Source organism: Baudoinia panamericana (genome assembly GCF_000338955.1).
Source record: "Baudoinia panamericana UAMH 10762 unplaced genomic scaffold BAUCOscaffold_4, whole genome shotgun sequence".
NCBI classification, from domain to species: domain Eukaryota; kingdom Fungi; phylum Ascomycota; class Dothideomycetes; order Mycosphaerellales; family Teratosphaeriaceae; genus Baudoinia; species Baudoinia panamericana.
The window spans coordinates 489,471-513,747 of record NW_006911260.1 but is presented as its reverse complement, the minus strand read 5'-3'; the positions used below and the strand labels follow the sequence as shown (position 1 = coordinate 513,747).

The window sequence follows — 24,277 nt, the reverse complement described above, 5'->3', positions numbered from 1 at the left end:
AGGTCCTACTTATGAATGCCTCGCTTGTCAACAAAGGTGGTGTGGAGATGATCTTCGGTCGTTACAACGTGGTACGTAGTCCATATATCTGCTAGAGCTGTGGTGGCGAGAAGACCACGTTCAAAGGTGCCAGGTGCCGCCCTCCATCTACATACACTCTGGGAGGTGGCAGGGGATCCCAGCTTCTGTCGACGATGGACGTGACTGAAAGTTCTCTTCATTGCGCTGTGCAATCGATCCTTGTCACAGCCTGCCTATGTTACCGCAAGACTTCAAGCTTTCTCCATCGACCCACCAGCGGACTCATCAATCTCCATCTGCTCCTCCAACCCACAAACTTCGAAAATATTCTTCGGACTCAAGTCCTTCGGCAACCCAGTCACACCCTTACTCTTCAACCTGTGCAGCGTCTCCTGAATCGACAGGAAAGCGGGGCCCAAGCAAGCGAACGAGAAGATCATGATTCTGAACCCGAGAGTTTGCGCCTCGCTGGTTGGAATGGTGGGCGTGGCTCCGTTCTCAACCATGTTGAGTAGCATTGGCATGGGGTGCAGCTGCTTCACGGCTTCGCGAGCCATTTCTACGCTTGTTACTCCTTCTAGCTGTGCGACATCTGCACCTAGCTCCCTTGCTTCACGTAACCGTGCAATAGCTTCATCGAACCCATGTTTCTGCAGAGCGTCGGTTCGCGCAATCACGACGATATCACTGCTACAAGACATCCTCGCCCGCACCGCGGCCTGTATCCGTGTCTGGTACTCCTCTCGCGACACCACTTCCTTGCCTGCCAGATGACCGCATCGTTTCTGAAGTATCTGATCCTCGATATGGAAGGCTGCGACACCTGCTCGTGCATATTCTTTGACGGCACGATCGATCATAGTCGGTCCGCCGAATCCAGTGTCCATGTCCGCGATTAGAGGCACGGTCCGATCGAGGTTGGCTATCATCTCTGCATTGGCTCTCATGTCGTACAATTGTGCGATACCCAGGTCTGGTTGGCCAAGGCGCGATGCAGTTGTTCCTGCTCCTGTCTGAGATCTCAATCAGCTTCCGTGACGAATCGTTAACTGACAAGACACGAACCATGTATAGGGCATCGAACCCTACGTTTAAAGCAAGCCTCGCCGACAGACCGTCGTATACTCCAGGACAGACAATCAAGTCATCCGTCTCAGCGAGCATGCGTCGCAGCCTCGAGGCCGGAGTTTCACGTTCATCAACATGGCTGTGTGGCATATCGATCGAGTTTCCAATTGTAGCACAAGGGAATGTTTAATTTCAATGTTGGCGGCGACAGTATTCTCGCAGTGGCTTCCGATTGCACTCGGACAATGGACACAGACTCCGGCGAGGCGTAAGGATTAGGCGTGTTCCCTGGAGTGCGCGATCGGATGGGGATAGGATGGATTAGGGTTATGTGCCTCGCGTGCGCCGGCCAGAAAGCCACAGTATACAACCTTCTTACATGGCCCTCATTGTTGAGGAATCAAGCTGCTCAACGTGAAGATGGTCTTACTTGCGATTCGTGTTCGTGAACCAATAATGATGGGTTAGCCAAGGGGCGCAGACAAGATCGACCATGTGTACATTAGCGCCATGTTGTAGCAGCGAAGAAGTGATGTCAGTGAGCCGGCTAAGTGAATCAACGCTGTTGTGGACACGGCATAGTACAGTAATCGCGGTTTTATGGTTAACCTGGTGCAGCCACATTCGATGTGTCTAATGTAGTAGTGATCTGCAGCTTCCTTACTCGGCTAGTACAGTTCTTAGCCTTCAAACCCGACATGACTCGGAGCAGGCCGATGCTGGCGGTGAGTTTTGTGGGAAACTCTTTCCTTGTACACTCAATTAATCGATGTTCCACGACGGAGGCCGAGCTAACACGACTACCAAGCAGTAGACGATATGACACGGTGCACAAGATAGATGACTGCTATACATAAGTCTTGACCACCTCAGATCTCGTTGAAGGACCATTATCTTGATGGCTACCTGCTGCCGCTCATCGCCGGAACCGGAATCAGCCACAGTCAAGCTGTAACAAAGCGGTGCTACCTATATGAGACTAAATTTGGAACGTCACCGTGGAAGCGGGACAGATTGTGCAAGATCGGGAGATACAGGCTCAAACGCGGTACCATGGTCAGCCCCATGCTGCACAACAAGGCGTCTTATGTGGAAGGGAAGGTTGAGTGGAAAGTGAACGGAGCAAGAATGAGGTAGCAAGTATCTGGTCCCGTTTGATCTAGTGATCGTTACTCGCCAGAGGTGTACTTGCTCTTCAATCTGAGTCGCCCACCGTATCGATCGAAAGCAAAAGGTATCGGGATCAAGAGTACTGATATGAAACCTAGTAAAGATGTCGCCCAACCAGGTCCCAAACCCTCAAACATCTGGACGGCGAACAGCGGGAACACTGATGCGAAAAGGTATCGCAGGAAGGTGTTGGATGACCAGGCAGATGCGCCATATAGAGCTCCGTAGCAATCCGTAAGATATAGAGAGGCACAGGTGAAGATAAGTAAGTTGCCGCAGGCGAAGAAAGCTTCGGCGACAACTGGGCTTACCCAGTGTATCCGATATTCTGCGGTCCAGCCAAACCAGAAGAGCCTGCAATGCCTTGTGGTCAGCTGTGTCAACAGTAAGCATAGTGGCATGATTGAGCACTTACGAAACTGGTATGAGTGGCGCCCCAAGCTTTGCAATGATCAATCGTCGCTCCGGAGAGACTTTTTGACCTTGCGCCTTCGCGCGCTGTGACTGCGCAGCCCACACATACTTATACACAAACAGCATGATGACGAGGCCAACCATACTGCCAACCGTCTGACCAAGATATGTTAACCCTGTAGTCCCTAGGCTAAAGCCATACACATCCTCGAAGACCCAGGAGAAAGCAGCGAAGAAAGCATTCAACAAGCCGAAATTGAAGGCAACATAAATGTCGAATAGAGTGACAACAGGCTCCCTACACAGCATGTGCAGTGGCCGCACAATAGTCTTAGTCGCGAAGAACTTGATCTTCTTGGCCAGCGTGCCTTCCTGTCCAGGTAGTCCTGGTATACCCAGCCGCTTTGCGCGACGCTGGAGTATGACCTTCTTGTAGGTCTCTGACATGCCGAGGGTGATGGTGAAAACAATGGCCAGCCCCATCAAAAGAACCCATTGTGTCCAGCGCCAGTTTTTGTTGACAGTGACGTAGCCGCCAATGAGAGGTCCTAATGATGGACCAACTTGCACGCTGGCGACGAAGATGGCCATTGGTGCGCCACGCTTTTCGGGTGGCCAGATATCGGATATTGTGCCAGTACCTATGCTAAGACCTAAGGCAAAGCGTCAGCGATGGTCATTGCCTTGATATGATTAGGGTCAGACCTGGACTGGAGAACAACCCGGAGAAGAAACGACAAACGATCAGCGCAGTGATGCTCTGCGAGAAGCCAGCTCCAATTGTGAAAGCAGCGAAGATGGGCAACGCCGACGTATACACGATCTTACGTCCCAGTGTCTCGGAAACAGGTGCTGCCAGGACAGGGCCAAAGGCTAGGCCGAGCAGGTACAAGCAGAAAGGAAGCAGGGCGACCTCGCGAGAGACATGGAAGTCGTTCATGACTTGTTGATGACCAGGCGTGTATACCGACGAGCCGAAAGGGCACAAGAAAGCAACGCTCGTTGGTATCAAGGTATGGTATAATAGTTTCCATTTTGGCCAATTCTGTGGGTTCCCTGAGCATCGTCAACAAGGGTCGCGCACATGCATCGGATATATCTGGCGCCATACCTGGGTCGTTAGGACTGCTCCAGTCTGTTGCTGAAGATGGTTCAACGTTGGCTTCGACATCGTGCGCCGTTCTGCCCATGTTCGTGTCTTGCGGGCCGTGGCAATCGTGGGAACGTTCGACAGTGTGCAATTGAGGATGTCGTCACGTCACATGGGGTTTGTGGGTTATCATGATTGTGGATTGACACTCGTGGAGATCAGAAAAGTCTGTCTGTACAGGTACCTATCTTGGTTTGGCCCGGCATAACGTTCCGTTGATCACTGTTTACCTTTCGAACTTTGATGCCCACCGATGTTGAGGAGCGCCGCTAACACAAACGATTTAAGTATCATATTCTGCCTCTCACCCGAACTCAGATCGCTGTCAGTGACGTAGAGTCGTGTTCTGAATGCGCTGAAAGTTACTAAGTGAAGCTGTCAAACGACAACATCGAGTGAGTAGGTGTAGTAATCACTTGCTCTTGTCTGGTTAAAGTAACTCAGCACGATTACAATAATGGAATCAACTCTGCGAACGCTGTGGTCCCAAGTTCTAGATGTACGTGAAAACGACGTTACGGACAAGGCGAATTTCTTTGATCTCGGAGGCGACTCGGTGGGAGCTATCCAGCTGGCTGGACTGGCAAGCAGTGCAGGGCTCAAGCTCCACGCTCAAACCATCTTCGAGAATCCGGTATTCTCCGAGCAAGCCCAAGCCGCTGCAAATGGCCAGCATCCCAATGGTACCTTTCCGGATACCAGCAATGGCACAAAAAATCGAATGGACTTGACTGGGTCATGGGATGTCATCAAAGCCTGCATCAGTCAGTGCAATGTGCCATTCCATGCGGTAGAGGACATATCGCTATGCGTGCCATTCCAAGCAGAGCTCATGAGGTCGACGCACGAGCAAGGCGTATATGTCTTCCAGGCGGTTTACAAGGTCGGCCTAGATTCGATCGACCGGGCCAAACGAGCAGTTGAGTTGATTCGTGAGCGGACGCCTGTTTTTCGCACCCGCATTGCTCAGCACGAGAGCGGCATGTACCAGTTGCTTGTCCGGGACGAGATCGACTGGGCAGAAACAGACGAGCCATTAGAGGTGTACAAGAAGCGAGATCTCAGTCGACGGCAATGGTCGGTATTCCAATCCATTCATCTGGAGAGACAGGTGCTGATCTCGGTATGTCAGCTATGGCGACCCTCTGTTTCGATATGCCATCGTCCGGAATGACAATAGCACTTACATTGTGTGGTCGCAAGTAAGTATACTCAGTATAAGAAACCGCTTTCTGGAGCGCTGACTGAGCTTAGGTCTATGCTATGTATGATCGTTGGTCGAAGATGAAGTTCATGGAAGACATCAAGAAAGCCTTCGTCGAGCCAGAAGCCCTCGAAGCTATGCCAGAGCGACCCCCATTTCGCAAGTTTGTGGACTTTGTTGGTGCTCTGGATCGTCAAGCAGCAGTGAAGCATTGGACGTCGCAACTCGATGGACTGAAGCGATTTGATTATCTGTTCCCGGATGTGGATAAGGACCAGGCATTCGCCACCTCGAGAACCAGTTGGCTCAGACAAAACATCACATACTCAACTCCCAAAGCGTCCAATATATCGTTCGATGCCACAGTCCAGCTGGCCTGGGCCTTGACCCTTGCAAACATTGCGGAAGAAGACGATGTCTTTTTCTGCACCTTCCGCAGCTGCCGCCAGATGTCATTGGAGGGTATAGCGGAGATCATTGGTCCGCTTTGGTCTTTGGTTCCTGTCAGGCATCGGTTACAGGCCGACCAAAGTCTTTCGGATCTGCTACAAAATATATACCACCTGACACTCTCCGGCGTAGCTTACGAACCATTCGGTATCGAAGCTCTGCAGCAGCACTTCGGGCATCGGAGATATGGACAGTCAGTACTCCTACCTCAACCCCCTCAGCCAGAGAGTTTCGGTGCTGAGATGGTGGCGCACAACCTCGCTGGAAAGGAGCATCGGCTGCAGTCGACGGAGGGCCTATGGACCCAAGCCCGCGCGCACTGGGGCCTGTACATTGCGCTGACGCCTCAGAAAGGCGACCAACTAGAGCTCTGGGCACGCTATGATGAGCGACGTGTTGACGCCGTCAAAGCTAAAGTCGTTGTCTCGCAGTATGCGGACATGATAACACAGATCACGGCCTCACTCCACGACAACCGAGGTAGTACTATTGGTGACTTTTGCCCTCACCTGTTCTCGCAGACGTCGGAAGAGGTGGACGGCGAAGCTTTGACAAACGGCACTTCCATGAACGGCCACGATGCGCCCAAGACTCTGACTCACCTTTTCCGCAGTCAGTCGAGGACTGCACCAGCCCTCATTATCCCGACCGAGCCCGCTGTCACCGTTTCTCACGCAGATCTGCATGATCATATTGGCCAGCTTCAAGGCGAGCTTGCGAAACTCGGCATCCAGCATGGCTCTGCTGTGTCCATAGCTCTACCCAACTGCCTTGAGCTTATCGGAGTATTTCTGGCAGTGACGTGGCAGCGTGGCATTGCAGCTCCTCTCAATCCTGGCTACAAGCAGGACGAAGTCGAATTCTACATTGGCGATCTTGGCTCGGATCTCCTGGTCATACCACAAGGTGCATTCGAGAAAGGTGGGCCGGCAGTGAAGGCGGCTCGGACCTATGAAGCGGCCATCGCAGAGTGCTATTGGAACGGCAAGAAGATTGTCCTTGATGTGAAAGATTGCGGGAAGCTTGGGAGCCGGGACAGCCAGGATGTTCTAGAGGCGGAGGAGGATGATGTCGGGCTAGTGCTTCACACAAGTGGCACGACAGGTCGTCCTAAGGCAGTGTGTTTTCATCTCGTCTCGAAGAAGCCAAACTCGGAAAAGCTGATAAACAGAACAGGTCCCGTTGACGCATGCAAATCTCCTGGCGTCCATTGGTAAGTGAACAGTCGGATAGTGCACAGCTTCCAAGATTTTACTGACTTCGTCCGCAGAGAGCATATGCCGGACATATGAGCTGTCGCCCAATGACCGCACATTGCTAGTCATGCCTCTTTTCCATGTTCACGGTCTTCTAGCTTCCTTCTTGTCACCACTTTATTCCGGCGGCTCCGCAGTTGTGCCATCTCGTCTCGAACCATCCTTTTGGCAGGTGTTCGCGCAGCACAAAGCGAACTGGTATACTGCTACGCCTTCAATGCATCGATTGATCCTGCAGTTTCCACCTCCGGAGTAAGTCCAATGTCTCGTCCTTGCTACTGTAGTTTGCCTCAGTCGCTGACAAACCTCGTCTACCAGCCCACTTCCAAAGATCCGCTTCATACGCTCATGCTCTTCACAGCTGGCACCTGCCCTGTTCCACAAACTGGAAGAGGCCTTTAAAGCTCCGGTGCTCGAGTCATACGCCATGACCGAGGCAGCTCACCTCATGTGCTCCAACCCACTCCCACCTGGGAAACACTATCCCGGGACCGTGGGTCCGGCTCAAGGTGTAGAGCTCCGCATTCTCGACGCTGATGGGAAAGAGGTACAGCAAGGTGGTGTGGGTGAAGTGTGCATCCGGGGTGCTAGTGTGACCAAGGGCTATCTCAACAATGAGGAGGCAAACAAGTCCTCCTTCACGAAAGACAGATTCTTCCAGACTGGAGATCAAGGAAAGGTCGACGAGGATGGGTATTTAACACTAACGGGTAAGTGTGGTATGCGGTATGTCCACTCATGATCCTGGTGGACTGACCCAACTCCCAGGACGATTGAAGGAAATGATCAACAAAGGCGGCGAAAAGATCTCTCCAGTCGAAATCGACAACGTTATATCTCAGCACGAGGCAGTGGCAGAAGCCGTGAGCTTCGCCATTGATGACGAAGCATACGGTCAGGAAGTCGGATGCGCTGTCAAAGTGGCAGAAGGCCAGAGTCTAGACTCACGGGAGCTCAAGAAGTGGGTGGGCGAGAAGCTGGCTGCGCACAAAGTGCCGAAAAAGATATGGTTTCCCGATGAGATCCCGAAAACGGCGACCGGAAAGGTGCAGAGAAAGCTTGTTGCTGAGAAAATGGCGAAGTCCTGAACCTGCACTGCCGTATCGGTAATTAAGGTATCTGAGCTTCTGGTATGGCGGATCCAAGCCAGTACCTAGGACCACAGACATATCAGTTTAGATATGTGAGTTGCAGAAACGGCCGAGATTCTGTCGATTCTGTCATGCGATAAACTATCGAGTGACTCTTACCTCTCGTTGACGAGAGGTGATGCGGTAGGAGTAGTATTCGCCCATGGTCTTGTCAGCTACGACATTGAGTAGAAGTACGAGTAAGCCTCCGGAAGTGCTCGGACAAATTCCTGTCGTATGAGCGATTGCTTGGGGCTCGGGCGTGAACTTAACCGTAATTGAGTAAGACCAAGGTCAAGGGTTGTAGCGTCTCTTGGTCGCTTGCGCATCCATTATTTCAGCGTCCTCAGAACTTCTCGGGCACTCGCGTCCCGCAATGACATCGATATCAACGCATTGCCAGATCCAATATCCGAAGCAAGGACGCAAGCTGTGGGTATCCAGGGTTATGAGTTAGTCGTTAAAAGCTGCACAAACGCTCAGGGCACGTTTATTGTGGATGCCAAGATGTGTCGACGTGGAATCTCATAAGTCTTGAAAACAGAGCGCTGCCGCTCGTAGCGCAGCAAGCAAGAAATAGTTCTAAGATATAAGCTAGATCCATGGTGTTATTTTGATATATACATCAGAAGAGAGGTAGAGTTAAATAGAAGGAAATCTACTCTTGAGCACTCGACTAACTCTACACATACAACATGTACAAATACCCATGTTGTCGAAGAAGAGTCATCCGCCAAAGCGTTACGGAAGTAGAACACACCTGCACGGCAATAGGGTCTAGTTATACTGATTATGAACCAGCATGCGTTCGATAGGTGCCATGGCAAGGTAGCGGAATTACTTCACCAAAACTCAAATAGGAGAACGCTGGCTCGGACGCTATGAATAAACGATGTACCTCCTACCGGACACAATTAACGTTACTGTTGCGTGTCACCAAGTGCCTGTCGCTGAGCGCACACGCAGCTTCAATTCTCTCTCGAACTTGTTGATACCTTCCTCATGCGTCTTCTTATATTGCACCTGGGCATGTCTGTACTTCGCGTTAGCTCACAATGCCACAAGCAGCCGTGCAATCAACGGAGGACTAACCGGAACCACCATACCCATAATGCGTACACAAGGACCGTCAGTGGGATGGTCACGACAAAGTATACATAGATATACGGTGAAGCCAGGCTGTTGTTGTTCGCAAAGGGCCATTGAAACCTGAAGGGTGAGGTTAGCACTCTGAGCATTAGTAGCACCGTAGTCCTGTAAGCAGCCCTACATTGTCATGCTGAAGAAGGACTGCAACATGTCAGTTACTATGGCCGTCCGATCCCTTTCAGTACACATACCGCAACTGCAGTTCCGGGCAGGAATGTTAACGTTAGCACGGCAATGGTCTTCATTGCGGCACTGTCCTGACGGGTCTCCTCGGCCACTTGTGCCGTCGCTGCGGCCAATTCAAGATTCAGCAGGTTATCTCGTCTCGATTCCTCGGCGATTTTGCGGTTGCTCTCAGCTAGCTGTATGTTCAGCTGGTTGTCTCGTTGCACAACGTAGTTGAAGATCTTGCTAGATGTCAGCAATGTTCTTTGCGAAGACGAGTAAGGCGAGCTCAACGAAGCATACCGCTTTCGATTGGTTTTTGATCCGCCTAGGAAGTATATCAAGATCACGCTTGACTTGCTCCGAATAGCGCATTTGCTGCTCAATCTTCTCCCTCATGTCTTCCAAATAGCCAGTCCCGCCTTCCCATAGCGCGGTCCACATCTTCTGGTACTCGTCAAAATACTTCAGTAAATTGGTCGCTAGCTCCAGCTCAAAATCCGAACGCCGCTGTAATCGGATATGCTCCAGGTTAAGCCTATTAAGAAGCTTGTAGTCCCCATTATCTTGGAGTTGGATGTCGCCATCAGCGATACGTTTCTCTGTGGAAGTCACCTCGCGTGACAGCTTTTGAGTCTGACCAAGAGTCTCGTCTATGTGATGGACGAGTATGGTTACCGGTAGAACGGCGAAGTCTCGTGGTACCTTAGGGTGGCGATTGTGATACGTTCGGCCCGAGAGAAGCTTGTCCAGAGAATAGCGCTCGTCTGCAAAGTACATACCGCCGCAGTGCGTTCGCTCTCGGTTCACCAGTGAAAGGGAGCAGAACGAGCGTCCGTCTCTTGGCGTCTGCAACAGGAAAGCTATATGAGTCAGTCACAAAGGATGCCGAAGCTGTATCAGAGTATCCTACTTAAGATACCATGCAGGGTAATACATGCTGATCCTCCGCCATCACGCCGCCACAGATGCTCGTACTCGTCGCCGATCCAGCCTTGTTGCTTAACGACCTTGAGCACATCGTGTCGCAATGGGAGACTGGTATTGTCTTCCAGGTTGGCGCTAACGGCGCTCGCAACTAGCAGTTTAAAGCGGACAGTGGAATCATCGTATGAGCGATCTATCTTGTGGTTGAACAGAAAGTCCTCTTCGTCAAGATCTCTCAAGGGCCGTACCCTTAATGGGCTCGGAAATTGCCAGTTATTATGCTCGAGCTTGCTGTCGGACAGGTCAAACTTCTGTAGCTCCATTTGTGCGGTATCCGCACAAGCTATGTTCCAATGCTGCGCACTATTGAAATCCAGAGGTCGGGATATTCATAGCATCGAACCCTTTTCATGCCGCTGTTAGCACGTTCGTTGAGATTTTGTGGCATGGACAGTCACTTCTGATCGCAAGAAGGAACCAGCATGCGCATGGAAGAGGTCACACTTCTGGAGAGATGTGCCAATGCAAGATCATGCAGGCGAACAGTAGCGCTAATCCCTCCGGTTTAGTCAGAGACGACCGGCTAACTTGCACGACGTCAACGCCACGACAGACGGATCAGGCCCCAAGACACAATCTGAAGAGAGTGCCGTTGCGTTCTTCGCTAGACTTCGATGGGAGGTACGAGTTGAAGGGAACATGGTGGCGTAGGGTAATGTAGGATCACAACGGTCGCGGCTTCCCAGACCGCCACCAGAAGCGCGCCAAGTGGCTGTGCACGCGCCCTCGAGTCTCCTGGCGCCAACAAAGCAATCCCTTCGCTGTCGGCCTGTCTAAGCCTGCAGCAGCCTGGACGCCTCTGATGCAAAAGACGTTTGTGTGTTCGAGATGAGGCCGCCTTTGACTTGTCGCACTCCTACAGATGAGCTCGTCGGCGATCCTCGTGGCCGGCGCGGTGTCTTACAACCATCTTGTCTATCGTTCGACGCTTCCGCTGTGCGAGCCTAGTTTGGAATATCATATTGCTGGCGGCGAAGAAGACGACATCGCGCAACTCGTGATCCGGCCCGGGGGCGCTGAACTCGTGGCTGCATTGCTTACCGCTGCTGCGCCCCGTCAGGGAATACATGTATCCGGACCGCAATCGCAAGGTGTCATTACAAGCTGTCTAAAGCATACTGCTTCTTGCGTTTGTGATCTGGCTGTGGATGACCCAATCTCACCAGCCCGCCTACGATACACAATCGAAAGACAAAGACGTATCGGTCAGGCTCCAATCTGGCGTTCTCCTTCCCTTGGTACCAGTAGTCCCCAGCCAGGAAGCACAGTGGTCATTCTAGGCTCTGGAGAAGCCTTCAAGGACGTCGAGCCGGCTCTAGACTTTCTACAGCGTGTCAGACCTCGCTACATTATTCATCAGCACACCAAACCTCTTGCGTCTGGACGACTGTGGGATCTCCTCCGACATGGCCCTCTGACGCGGGAAAGCGTCCCCGAGCCAGACTATTTGGCCATAGTTGTTGATGCAGACGACCTTCGGGCCAATAACATTGCTATCAGTCGTGCGTTGTCCTGGGAAGCAACAGCCGAAGACTTTGTACGCAACCTTGGCTCGAACGGGCGACTTGATACGCTAGTAACCTGCCCCAACCTGATCGTTCGATTTGGCGAAGAAGGAGTCATCCATCACCGTGGTCGCGACGCTGGCGATCCAAAGCTGTACTACCATCCTCGGAAGACGGAAGGCGAGGGTCAACCAGGCTGTGGTGTATCTATGGTACGTCAAACGCACGTCTAACATGGCCGATCTATTTACTGACGGTGGGGTCAAGATCGAGACTTCTTCGGCATTTATTGCTGGGCTGGCCCTCGGGTTTGCTAACAACTACCCACCTGACATCGGCAAGGGCATCCGGTACGGTATGGCGGCCGCTGACCGGCTGTCAAGCTTGGGTTTCGTGCATGACACGATCGACGATGGTCCAGGGTTCCCTACCGACGATATCATGCAGGACCTTGTTCCCACCCGACAGCACGCTGCCGTAACCATCCCCTCGGCAAGGATCAGTTCAGGCGAGAAGTGGTCCATCTTCAATGCAACTACTGGCGATCCAGCAGAACTTGCTCGTCAGATCGTAACCGTAGGTCCCGCGAAAGCGCTGAGCTTCTGCCCAACGCAGCGATTTGGCGATATTCTCGCTATAGACCGAGCCGAACAAGAGGGAATGAGGGCGGTTGTAGAGGCAGTGGAGGAGCGGCTGCGCACACAGACCAGCAGCCCAACATCCGTTGGCGTCATTGGTCCTCCTGGTTCCGGCAAGCACTTCACTGCGAAGAATGTTGCTAAGCACGTTAGCGCCGGCAGGGCAGTGCAGACGCTGGTGTACAATGCTCGACTTCTCAGATCAAATGATCTGATCGCAGCATGCCACGAGATCAGAGACTATATTGCAAGCGGAGACCTAACAATTGTTACGTTTGAAAACTTCGAGTCGATGTTGGAGCCGGGCAGTGAGCTGCTCAGAGATTTCCTTGCGCTTATGCAGGACGGCATTTTCACGGACAACGGCCACGTGAGGAGAGTAGGGAGTCCGCTCTTCTTTTTTCTGGTCAACCACGAAGGTGGAGTAGAGGGTGGTACGTTTGACGTACCGCCTACGCCTGTCACACCGACGTCTTCCGAGCTCCGAGAGCGGGTCGGAACGCAGCCTTCGGTATTGCTTGATCATCTGCACGGTATCTTGCAGGTCACTGGGCCAAACCAAGGTGGCTTGCAGGACAAGGCTTACCCAGTACGGCGCGCAATTATGCTGAGACAGATATTGAAGGAGCGGTATCCGCACCTCGAGGTTGACGGCAAGATGAGGGTCGAAGAAGGTGTGCTCCATGCTCTCTTACTTGTACCGTCATACAAGCTAGGATTGCGGTCTCTGGAGAAGATCATAAGCACCAGCCGGCTTTCCGGTAGGTCAAGATTCGACGTTGCAGCGCTACCCCCCGAGGAGCAGATTCAGCTCCACGTAGACGGCCGCATCTTCATGAGCTATCTTCGGTCACCAAGGTTACAACCAGCCTTGCGTGAGCGCCTCGCACAAGGCCTGTTTGAGACGTACAAAAAGCGTCGCAAGGAGATGTGCAAGACAGACGAGGACCGTAAAGCATTGGAGTCAGACCGCTCTTACCGGGATTGGGACGACCTGTCAGGCGAGCTCAAGGAGTCCACTCGCTCCCAAGCTGACGACATTCCGCGGAAGCTGCGAGCCGTAGGATGCTTCATGCTCAATGAGGAGCGCTCGGAGCCACTCGTTCGCGTGGCGGCATTCAGCGAAGAAGAGCTGCTTATGCTGTCAGAAATGGAGCATGAAAGGTTCAATGCAGAAAGGCTGCAAAGACAGTGGCGCATGGGACCTCGCAACTCGAAGCAGAGGCTTACGCCATTCCTAGTGCCATGGCGGGACCTCACCCAGGAGTGGAAAGATGTAGATAGCGTCATGGTTGAGTGCGTGCCCCGGATTCTAGAGAAGCAAGGATGGTACATCTACCGGATGAAAGACGAGGTGGATGTCTAACACATGCCGCCCAGCTCCTCTCGTTCACAAGCTTCTATCATTAAGCTAAGCCTGCGTCGGCCTGAAGGATCTTGTTGAGTCCATCACGCTTGACACAGTTCTCCAGTTTGAACGATGCTGCGAGCTCGTCCAATTGTTCCAAAGACAGACCCTTGAAGTAGCTCGCAAACTCGTAAGTAAGCAGCTCAGAGAACAGCATCTCACGGATGACCCGGTGTAGGTGACCTTCTAGGCGCCAATGATGAGGGTATCGTCTGCCCTGAAACTCTTCAGGAATCTCCTCCTTCAAATGCTGGACCAAAGGCTCGTATATGTGTTTGACATGGGTGTCGTCACGACCCCACTTATTCAAGCCCAGTCGTTTCTGCTTGTCTAAAAAGGGTTTGAGCAAACGAATGTACGCTGTGTCGGGACCTGCATACACCATTCCTAGAGGAGAGTCAGTAGAGGTACCGACAAAAGCCATGTGATTCACACACCTTGGAAGCCAACATCTTTATACAACCATATGGACCAGCTAATCTGATCCTGCTTGTATATCCGCATTTGCTCGCCAAGCAGGTTGTACCGCTGCTGATTCGTCTGCTCGTGGTTCGCCTCGTCTGGCGATGCGTACACTGGTCCGAACTCGCCATTCCATATTGGCACCTTGTGGTCCTTCATGAATTGCACCTTGCGCTCGTATTGTTTGCGTAAGATCTCCTTCTGCTCGTCTGTGCCCTCGTACGACCCGCCGGGAAAGCCCATGTTGCTGTAATCATGGATGGCATACACACAGTTGGGCAGGACCTCCTTGAAACCAGAGAAGTCCATGGAATAGGTGTTGCCATCCAGCCAGAGTATGTGATCCGGATCAACTTCGCGGATAGCCTTCTCGACACGACCGTACCAGGCTTGAAGATTATGATGGTCAGGATCTGCCGGTTCGTTCATAGGATTGTAACCAGCTATCTGCGACTTCGTCAGCGCCCGTCACAAGTTCGCCAAGGTAGGAGAGTAAGTACATACCGAAGCATTGCCCTTGTAGTACTTGGCGATGGCAACCCAGAGCTGAATCGCTCGGTCCTGGAAATCACGATGTTCCCAGAATGTGGCTCGATGAAGGCCACTGTCACTATGCCAGCCTTGGTTCTGCCCGCCAGGAAACGTGTGCATGTCTAGAATGGTATAAATACCTTCAGCAGCACAAGCCTCCACAATCCGATCCACGAGCCGGAAGCCGTCCTGCTTGATCACATCGGGCTGCAGATCGTCCATAAAGTGGCGATGGTTGATCGGTATCCGAATACAGTTCAGACCTAGGCTGGCAAAGAACTTTGCGTCTTCCCGGGTGAAGAAGTACTTTAGGAACTGGGAAACCGCTTAGAGCTATCTAGGCTTGCCGACCTCATACTTGCTTACCTTGTCGAAGAAGAAGTCATATTTCTCCTTGCCGAGAACTTCAAGCAGTGCTGCGCGCATCTCATGCTCGTGGCCCGGATACCCGGTAATGAAGTTCTCCATGCTGCAGCACAGTGTAAGTCATACCAACCTACAACAAGTCACAACGCTCACTTACTTCAAATGACCACCAGTCGCAGCCCCCTTCAGAATAACTCTTTGGCCGTCTCCATCGACCACGTCGACTCCGCGAACGCGCAGGATGCTCTTGTGGTGCGCCATATTTGGTGTCGAATGGTTGTTGATATCGCTGGTTTGGTACATGAAGTTTTCAGTATGTACATTTATGCACAGTCAGTGATCGGCCATTGCGAGGTCGCCGACAATCAGGACCGACCCCATAGACGCACTTTAGCCTGATGTACTCCGGGTGCAGACTATGCTGTGTGGGGAACGCGGAACGACCGCCGAGTCGGACGGCTGTATGTGTAAAGGCTTGCTCTAACGTTAGGTTGCAATAAAGTGCATTGTGTTGTCGGCGCTGATAGAACCACTTCGGTGTTCACGCTGCTCCCTATCACCGCCACCTGATGATATCACACCGTGTTCAACGGTTTACAGTCTTGGCGCCATAAGACACGAAGTTAGTGTGCTCGTTGCACGCACTGACAGCATTGGCGGGATTACTATAGAGAGGGCTGCCAGCGCGCGATACCGAGCAAGAGGTGCAATCGCACAACTAGCACAGCAGGGACTTGTTGTCTCTGGTGGCTTTGATAATGCACGTCGTCCAAGCCGAGTTCTCAGTGGCATAGAGCTGTCGCCTTCGCGCATCTCCAACTCCACATGTACGGGATGAAGTCTCATGTCAAGCTGCATCTGGCGCTGAGTCGGCGGTTCGGGCAAACCCACCACATACAGATGTCTCCTCTTATGCCGCTGCCAGGCTTATCCTGTTGGTCGCACCTGCCAAGTTGTCTACTGAGCTCTCACGGGTGATAGCGGTCTTCCAACTCTGTTGGTTGGTCATGCCGTCACCGGTCGTCTGTCCCTTTGTGGCCGCAAATCTTGAGCTCCTGGTAAAGCTTGGGGCGTGGTTGTAGTACTGGTCCAGAATGGGGTGAATCAGCACGGTCTGCTTGTGAATAGTCAACACGCTATTGGTTGGGACCGTAACCCAATTGTCGCGTTCAAACGTGAGAGGCTCGCTCGCAACAAGTACAATATCGGCGCCTTTGTCTTGGCGTTCCATCTTATACTCGCCTTTACCAGCCTTTGGCGTCCCGTTCATCGAAGACTGCTCGCGCCAGCTAGTGCCGCTACTGAAGAAAAGAGAGGCAGCCTCGTCCGTCTTGCTGCTGACGTAGCGTGTGCACACCACGCTCTTACCGTCGGTCACTGCGAAGTTGAGCAGGCTCCTTGTATCGTTGCTCTGCCGCACCTCCTCTGGCAGCGCCTCTCTGAACTCATTGATACGCTCGATAGTTCTCAGCATTGTTTTGCGCAGTAGAGTGTGGCCGAAGCCCTCCCTTTGCTTCCCCTCATCGTCCGGATTCACCCCCATGCGCTCCAACGAATCGAGAAAGAGCGCAAACGCCCATTCACTGTCGGTACTACCTCCCACGCCTTCGAACCATCTGTCCGCAATCGCAGAGACGAGCTTCCTCTTGACGCCCAGTTTCCAGCCGCCTACTCCACCGTTATGCATCCACATAAGGGCACCGCGGCTGAATGGATGGCAGTTGCTGTCGCTCAAAGCACCTTCGGTGCTCGCCCTGACATGGGCGAAGATGAGGGGAGAAACGGTTTTGCTTGCCAAACGCTCCAGGTTCTTGCAATTCCAGGCAGGTATCGTGGATGTGAAGATGCAAGGCTCAGGACCGAGATCGATCACCTCATCGTACTGGATGGAAGCATACCCGTCGGCGTCATCGGATGGTCTCTGACGTCGCGTCGACAGAGCTGTCGTGTAGTAGCCCACACCGAAACCGTCGCCATTGTGAGGCCGCGTTCGATCAAGCCGAAGCCTTGAGTCGTATGATTGAGTCAGAATGCTGTGCGTTGGCAGTGTAATGAGGTGTGACAGCAGGATGGGCGAGTGGCCACAGTAGATCAGGAAACGACACATGGGTCATATAATGGACGCGTCCAGCTCCACATGGTATGTTTCGGTCCGCTTCTCAGCTAAAGATTGCGTGAGGCTGGAAACGGCGATATGCAGAGTCCAACCTGATTGCTGGCCTCTCGAGCTAGCTCAATTACAATACAATGCTGCTTGGTGGCTCATTTGCTTCTATTCACTTGCTGCAGCACGCACTAGGAACAGGCAAACTGCATACTAACGACGCGGAGTCTTCGGTTGGCACGTGACATGTCCTTGAGGACGCCAAGTTAATTGAGGCTCTCGCCTAGTCACGGATACCGTGCAAAGCAAGCGTGTCACGATGTGGACATATGGATGAGTCTGTACGTTGAACTGCGTAGTCGCTTAGAACAGCGTGAGCATTTCGTACAAAGTACGCCGTAGATACATCGGGCGCCTTCCCATTGCCACTCATCAAAGATGTCGTGATTCGTTCGTACGATAAGCAGGCACGTCGGCCGTGAAGAGCACACTCTTGCACGCTCTGGTAAACTTTTGGCCACCGATGCTTTTCCAGACCCATATGCACATGTAACTTTTCAGACTGCGCAAAACGCTGTGCTGTACAAGAAGGGGAAGACACCAACTCCGATATGGACATGGTCGACACCTAACTAACGGGTTGATTGATGCTTTGGTTGTGTGTTGCGAGACGGGTTCATTTGCATGATGCATCCGCTCTCTGATCCATGTGCGTGGCCTGGGTTTCGAGCGCTTTCGCCATGACGTGGGTGACTAGAACAATGTTAGTATCACGGCAGAGGGGAAGAAAGCTGCATTGCTAAGCTGGACGTACCAGGCCAGATGACAGCCTTTTCCAGCATCATCGCCGTCACCCTCAGTACCTTACTGCCGTGCCCACAAGTACTGAGATTGACATTGTTGGCAACAAGGCCCACGGTTGCGCTCGGATTCATTGACTGAATGTCCATGGCTAGGAGGTTCTCCTGCTGGTACCGCTTGGTCTCGAGGCTGTCACAGATTCGCTCAATCTTGCGTAGAAGTTCAACATCCTCGTTCTCCAGCAGCATTATTGCAGGCACGTTCTGGAAATCGATTTGGTCGCGGCCGAGGACACCTAGCAGACTACCGACACGTTCCTGTACAGTGCATGCCCATTCGGCAAGAACTTGGCTACAATCGAAGAAGCACATGGCGGACTGGATGGGTAGCTCATGCGCCGACAGATCTGTGTACGTCAAATTGTAGCTGCAGGCGATGGTCAGAGAATCAGCGGCGTAGAAAGCGGCCTTGCGCAAATGTCGCTCCCGTCGCGATGAAGCTTGGTCCAAAGATGGTGCTTTTGAAGGCCGGCGTTGCGGCAACGCGCTGTCGGGCGACATGCTGGCAGCTTTCCTTACAGACGGGTCTTCTGGTCTATCGCCCGCAGCTGTTGGCGCGCCGCTCGCATGTTGCACGATCTCAGTTCCGCGGGCAAGCTCCTCAGCCATGCCATCAAAATCGCGCTGCCAAAAGGCTTCTTTCGATCGTCCGAGGTTGACGAAAAGTCGCACAAACGCCAGGTCCAGCAGTGGGACACTGTCGGCAGATAACGGTCCAAGCTTGAAGGGGTTAGGTCGCTCCAGCTTGTGGTGCTGGTTTGCTTTCCACGCAGCTTGCCAGGCATTCAACGCTGGTTCAATGTGTGAGAACATCGAGTCCGTCTCTTGCTGTGTCCACTGTCTGCCGTGGTGTCGACTGCGGGTTTCCCAGATGTAGTTGTGGAGCGCATTGATCAATACCAGGCAGCCAAAAGTGCTAGGTTTGAGATTGTTGTCCGCCACGCCATCACCCGCCTGCAGTGCGCCGAGTGGGTTGTTGCTATTGTAGGCAGATGAGTTGTAGCTGCTGCCTTGTCGTTGATTGGCCGTCAACAGCGTTGTGAGAGCGTCAACAAACGAAATCGAACTGCGTTCTGCCGCGGTTAGGCCGCCGCGTTTATGCCACTCATGTGCTGTTTCTGCCTCCCACAGCTCCTCATCGCACGGCAAGTCGAGCAGAATTTCGGAGTTCATGATGGTCGGCGGGTGATTGTACGCGGTCGTGCAAAGGCTTGAAAGGATGAATATGGCGTAAAGCGTACGCTTTCGCTCCTCCACGTGCTTCCAGTTCAGCCAACGAGTCTGCAAATCCGTAGGAGAAGCTTGATGAGGCGACGTGTCCGCGCCTTCCATGTCTACGTCACTGTTCTCTTGACCGTCCTTTACAAAGTCTTCTCTGCCCGCTGATACGTCTTCAGGTGCTTGAGCAAGATCGGCCGCTCTCGCTAGGCTCACAAGAGCGGCACATTGGTTACTCGCTATGTCGGCAGCTGTCTTGTCGCCGCACTGGTGCCCGTATATTACATTCAACAACATCGAGTGCACTAGCCAGAGAGGCGTATAATGTTCGCTGCTGTGCTTCGCGCCACTGACCGCGGCAGACATGTCGGCCTTTCTTCGCTCTTCGAGGTACAGCTGAATCATCTTTCGCGCAGCCTCGAAGAGATCTTTGGAGGCAGGGTGGTCGTACTCATAGAGAGCACCAATCGATGCCATGGAAAGGATGAGACATCCGCTGCCGCCATTGACAATGCTATTCGGGCTGAGGGCGGCCTGATTACCTGCTGTCCTCTGCCCTCCGGAGCCATCGATGTTGTCGAAAGACAAAGTAGGTATATGAAGCACAGGGAGGTGCGGGTGTGCGAATTGTATAAACGCGTCGACGTATCTGCGCAGATCACTTGTACTCGGTAAGTTGACACCTTGTGCCGACGTTCGTGTTGCACCAGGCGACAGTGGAGAGCTTATGGTGGGCTGCGAGAACTTTCGGCGGTTGTGTCCAAATGCTGATGGCTGCGATAGGCAGCTTAGAAGGGCTTGACGTGTAGAGTCCGTGATGGAGTCCGTCGACACAGATGTCACAGAGCTCTGACGGACGCTGCCCGTCATGGAAGATGCCGACATACTGGGACTGTCGGAGCTGAAGTTCGACAAGGACGGCGGTACAAAGATACTCGAGGGTTGAGTCTGCAGCACTTCAGCCTGCGGTAGATGCGGCACTGACTGCGTGATGATGGGTTGGTCAAAGTAAGTATTAGCGCTCGCAAAGGACTCTTGTTGTAAATGAGCCGAGCCAGTACCAAACGGTGCATCAACACTTGACAAGCCACTTTCCAGAGCCAGAAGATGAAAGGGCCCTCCACCTGACAGCGGTAAGTGTGCAGGCAACTCTGGCTGCGACCATTGGCCTAGGCTGCCAGGCATAGCCATGCCGGGCATGCTATTCGACATGCTTTCATAGTCTGCCGCGGGACTCTCTCCGCTACTTATCCTGGAGGGAGACGACTCATCTACGGCATGCTCGGTACCGTAGCTTGAAGGAATCTGCATGTTCCATTGACGCATCCACCTAAAATCATCACTCTCTGGGATGAAGGAATGCTGGTTAGAGATACCGTCGTACCCGGGGGACTGCGTCGCTGGTATGTTGGACTGTCCGCCGAAATGCAGCTGTGCGGGATTGACCGTGGTGCCAGGACTGAAAAGCTGGTCCAAGTCAAAACCTGTCTGTTGCGCGAAGCTCCCCATTGGCGGCGCAGTTCGCATAGAACTGCCCATTTCAGTACTGCTGTTGATCGCAAGCAGATCCAGCTTGGGCAGATCATGAATGCTGCCATGATGTCCAATGGCGTTGGACATGCCCCGATAATCGTAGCTCATGTGACTACCCATCCCACTGACACTCATGCCGCTTACACCTAGCGCATTGACTCGATTGAAGCTAGCATTTGATCCGTTGATCAGACCGAGCGAGGCGAGATCGACGTGACTGATGGTGTTTGCTCTTGGCCTCGACTTCCCGGCTGAAACGCCACTAATGCCATTAGCATTACCGTTTGCAACGGAGTTCTTTCGAATCCTGCCTCCTCCGGCCGCGGATGTCCCACTGACACTCTCCCGCCGACCACTCCTAGGCCTGGATGAGGCCGGCGTCGTCATATGCAGCTTTTGCTGATGCCGCAGCAGAAGATCCCTTCTTGCGAAGCATCGTGTGCATTCTGGACATTCGAACGGTTTTTCCTTCGTATGCGAGCGCTCGTGCCGCTTAAGGTGCTCTAGCCTTGCGAAAGATCGACCGCAGGTTGCGCACACGTGAGGACGAGGCTTGTCGGTCTTTGGAGGCGGTACGATGTTTGATGCTCCATTCTGTACGGATGCTGGCCTTCCGTTCGACTTTGACTTGTCTACAATAGGATGTCCTGATTAGCATATTTTACAGCTGCTCATCGCAGAGCCTATATACCTTTTGGCACAACCTTCGCTTCGATCTTCGCTGACGGTGTATCTGGGGTTTTTCCGTCCGAGTTCGAATCGTTCGCCTCGTCAGACATGCTCTGAAATGAAGATAGCAGGTGCAAGTGCTCGGGGAGACGGCTTCGCAAGCTCTGATGTCGCTCCAGAGCTGGCTGGGGTGCGATGGGATGCTCGGACGGTATGTCACTCTCCGGTTGAGCGTTACTCTGCGTCTGCGCCTCTGGATTTTGCCAACGCACACGGGCGCTATATGGCCGTTTCGCAGATGAGGATGTTGCTGGTCAATGTGGATTTTACTGCGCGACAGCAAGCGAATGGCGAAGAACGCAACGCCTGGTGTTTTTGTTGCTTCCAGAACGGCACAGTAACTCCTACAACACCACCGGCAATTCTGATTACTGTTGCCAATATGCTGCTATGACCGCAAACGCGACGATTTCTGTGAAGCAGGTGTCCAACACCTGAACCAGCACTGTTCGTTAGTCAGATAGGCTCTGAGTTAACAAACTCTGCGCAGGTGACAGTACGATACCGTTAGAAGATGGTTGTCAGCAAGCGCCGAACCTTAAAGACAGTGGGTACCGCACTATGTTCTCGGATGCTGGTGAATGTCATAAAGCTGATTGCGTAGGACTCGGTCTCGAAGGTAGGCAGGGAAACGGCCTCTCGAGCAGCATGCAGGTGCAGGTAGTACTACTCCAATGAACTCGGACTTCGAAAGTCTGGGGTATGGGCTGTGGGGAAAGATGTGCGCGTGGTGGCGGCTCAGCATAAGCGTTCCGTTAATGCCGGCTCCCGACAAGCCTGTGATCTCCGATCCCTTTCCAGAAGGAGTCTCACGTCCTCAGGTAAACGGCGAATGATCCGGCGCAGGAAAGATCCAGATGCAACGGCTGGTAGAGTTCTGTTTCCGCTCAGGTGGTTGGAAGAAAGCATGCCTTCATCACCAGGTGCCTGTGATGGGCCTTTCGGCACTAATGCCCGCATGAGCGTTTCCTGCATATCGGTGCTGTGTCGCAATTGGTCTGCGTAGGCCGTTCGCATGCGAAGATGAGCAAGGGTCACTGGCGGGCTAGGGTACAGCCATGGCCAACGTGATGAGCATGACCGCGCGACGTTGATAGACCCTGAGCTACCAATCCACATGTGCCCTAGCACGATCCAAGCCTGGAGCAGCATGGAGCCCCCAGCTTGCCCACGATACTCATCGTGAGAGCAACCACAACCTCCGCCGCTGCTTAAGCCAAACCTGTGTAGAGCATAGCATACAACAACACCCATGGCTTGCGCACTCTCTTTGCTACTCAGTGACATTGACTTACGCTGCGCTCGAACGTCTGTGTCTGGCAGTTGTGCACTGACCGCTCGTATGGGCCGGGAGCAGTAACACCGCGGCCACGCTAAAGGCTTGACATGATAGACTTTGCCCCGAAGTACGGAGTATTGATTTCCGTACTGAACACCGATCTGGCCCTGCCTAGTTGCATTTCCCTCAGAATTAGGTGCCATTTCGAAAGCCTGCCCCGCGGTAAAGCAGGCAGACACACCCTGCCTGCTCCAGTACAGCATAATTCCTTGGGTTCTCTGCTTGGTCTTCTTCGAGACATAAAGGTGGGCCTGCCGGAGGCCCGTCTGTACTGAGGCATCACCCGAGAGAGCTGCGCTCGTGACACTCCGCCACAGACGTCGAAGTGAAGCTTCATTGCCGATTGACAAGCGCAGACGTCGTCATCAAGCAGCAGAGAAGGAGCACCATCCAGCTTCCTCCGAGAGGGTCATCTGGCGAAGCTTCCGCCTTATGCGGACAAATCAGAAATGGCGCATCCTGGAACTATGGGAAATGGGTGGATTTTCTGCGCAAAGGGGATCCGCAAAAGTGCATGGCGCACAGACGGTGCTGGCTCACCGCGCTAACCCGCAAGGTTGTGTCGGTTCTGGGGCGTGGCGTTGCATAAACCAGGACCATCTACCAGCAGCATAACCGCTCTCCCGCCCCTCATATCGCGTCCCAGGTCGACGCAAACGGCTGAGCGCTTCCACTATTGGGAACATTAAGTACTTCACATCCATGGACTGGGATCATGCTGTAAAGTTATAATATCATTGATTGCTGTTGCCTTGCCGCATATTGATCCCGATGTGGAGGCCCCGCAAAATGCCAAACAAAGCGCCTGCAAGCTCATGAAGTTTATGCTGTCCTTCTTGTGGCTGTGGTGTGCTTGATGGCCTGCAAAATGGGTCTTGGTTTGACGTAGACGCCTCGCTTGGCCACGAATCGATGTAGCGTCCATCAAATGAACTAGCGCTGGTCTTCGAAGCGAGGGCTTCATGATTATGCCAAGCTACTGCAGCATGCCTTCTGCCGCATAGATAGTGGTGTGGAAATGTCTAGTAGGCCAGTGGAACGGAAATAATTGCGAACAACCGTTACTCGGATGCAGTAGCTGCGCAACGAGTCGTCCTCGCTGCTGCGCGTTTGACACCTTGGAACCAACTAGACGTCGTGTCATAAACAGCCAACTGAGAATTGGTGGATTTCGGTGCACGTTTTCGAAGGTCCAGACGAATCTTGCGGCCTGAGCATCTGCGCCGATCCGTATAAGCCTGTGGTGGGTCGCGTCCTGGAACGACAGGCATATCACATTACCTCGTGCATAAACGCCTCAAGCGTCGATTCGCGTGTTGACCTCAGCCGGAGGTTATACAGCATCGCCGATGGTTTGACAACTACAGAAACACAATGCCAATTGTATCAACACGGATGCCAGCGAGGCTTCATCCAAGCA

General features: G+C 53.0%; 8 protein-coding genes across 8 annotated transcripts; 2 read left to right on the top strand and 6 right to left on the bottom strand.

The window, feature by feature from the left end:
• Positions 1-42: 42 nt before the first annotated feature.
• BAUCODRAFT_31987 (uncharacterized protein) lies at positions 43-1,676 on the bottom strand. The gene is made up of 2 exons (XM_007676188.1): positions 1,087-1,676; positions 43-1,034 (listed from the first exon to the last, which is right to left on the bottom strand). The coding sequence occupies exons 1-2, from the start codon at positions 1,237-1,239 to the stop codon at positions 273-275; spliced, it is 915 nt and encodes a 304-aa protein (XP_007674378.1). The 5' UTR covers positions 1,240-1,676; the 3' UTR covers positions 43-272.
• Positions 1,677-1,846: 170 nt separating this feature from the next.
• On the bottom strand, positions 1,847-3,869 carry BAUCODRAFT_104911 (uncharacterized protein). Its single transcript, XM_007676640.1, has 4 exons — positions 3,785-3,869; positions 3,379-3,729; positions 2,675-3,326; positions 1,847-2,613 (listed from the first exon to the last, which is right to left on the bottom strand). Exons 1-4 carry the CDS (start codon positions 3,861-3,863, stop codon positions 2,259-2,261), a joined length of 1,437 nt encoding a protein of 478 aa, XP_007674830.1. The 5' UTR covers positions 3,864-3,869; the 3' UTR covers positions 1,847-2,258.
• A 2,174-nt stretch (positions 3,870-6,043) lies between these two features.
• BAUCODRAFT_67136 (uncharacterized protein) lies at positions 6,044-7,821 on the top strand (the record flags this gene model as incomplete). Its single annotated transcript, XM_007676459.1, has 5 exons — positions 6,044-6,595; positions 6,654-6,690; positions 6,748-6,985; positions 7,052-7,443; positions 7,502-7,821. The coding sequence occupies 5 exons, from the start codon at positions 6,044-6,046 to the stop codon at positions 7,819-7,821; spliced, it is 1,539 nt and encodes a 512-aa protein (XP_007674649.1).
• An 838-nt stretch (positions 7,822-8,659) lies between these two features.
• Positions 8,660-10,142, bottom strand: BAUCODRAFT_409722 (uncharacterized protein). The gene is made up of 5 exons (XM_007676639.1): positions 9,481-10,142; positions 9,204-9,419; positions 9,134-9,153; positions 8,970-9,072; positions 8,660-8,896 (listed from the first exon to the last, which is right to left on the bottom strand). The coding sequence occupies exons 1-5, from the start codon at positions 9,955-9,957 to the stop codon at positions 8,876-8,878; spliced, it is 837 nt and encodes a 278-aa protein (XP_007674829.1). The 5' UTR covers positions 9,958-10,142; the 3' UTR covers positions 8,660-8,875.
• An 884-nt stretch (positions 10,143-11,026) lies between these two features.
• Positions 11,027-13,673, top strand: BAUCODRAFT_129765 (uncharacterized protein; the record flags this gene model as incomplete). The annotated part of the gene is made up of 2 exons (XM_007676638.1): positions 11,027-11,881; positions 11,937-13,673. 2 exons carry the CDS (start codon positions 11,027-11,029, stop codon positions 13,671-13,673), a joined length of 2,592 nt encoding a protein of 863 aa, XP_007674828.1.
• Positions 13,674-13,693: 20 nt separating this feature from the next.
• On the bottom strand, positions 13,694-15,422 carry BAUCODRAFT_409811 (glycoside hydrolase family 5 protein). The gene is made up of 4 exons (XM_007676637.1): positions 15,075-15,422; positions 14,682-15,023; positions 14,153-14,624; positions 13,694-14,102 (listed from the first exon to the last, which is right to left on the bottom strand). The coding sequence occupies exons 1-4, from the start codon at positions 15,174-15,176 to the stop codon at positions 13,714-13,716; spliced, it is 1,305 nt and encodes a 434-aa protein (XP_007674827.1). The 5' UTR covers positions 15,177-15,422; the 3' UTR covers positions 13,694-13,713.
• A 258-nt stretch (positions 15,423-15,680) lies between these two features.
• Positions 15,681-17,403, bottom strand: BAUCODRAFT_409717 (uncharacterized protein). The gene has a single exon (XM_007676636.1). The coding sequence runs from the start codon at positions 17,179-17,181 to the stop codon at positions 15,985-15,987; it is 1,197 nt and encodes a 398-aa protein (XP_007674826.1). The 5' UTR covers positions 17,182-17,403; the 3' UTR covers positions 15,681-15,984.
• A 119-nt stretch (positions 17,404-17,522) lies between these two features.
• BAUCODRAFT_86213 (uncharacterized protein) lies at positions 17,523-22,056 on the bottom strand. Its single transcript, XM_007676513.1, has 3 exons — positions 21,481-22,056; positions 17,993-21,421; positions 17,523-17,931 (listed from the first exon to the last, which is right to left on the bottom strand). The coding sequence occupies exons 1-3, from the start codon at positions 21,566-21,568 to the stop codon at positions 17,855-17,857; spliced, it is 3,594 nt and encodes a 1,197-aa protein (XP_007674703.1). The 5' UTR covers positions 21,569-22,056; the 3' UTR covers positions 17,523-17,854.
• Positions 22,057-24,277: the final 2,221 nt, after the last annotated feature.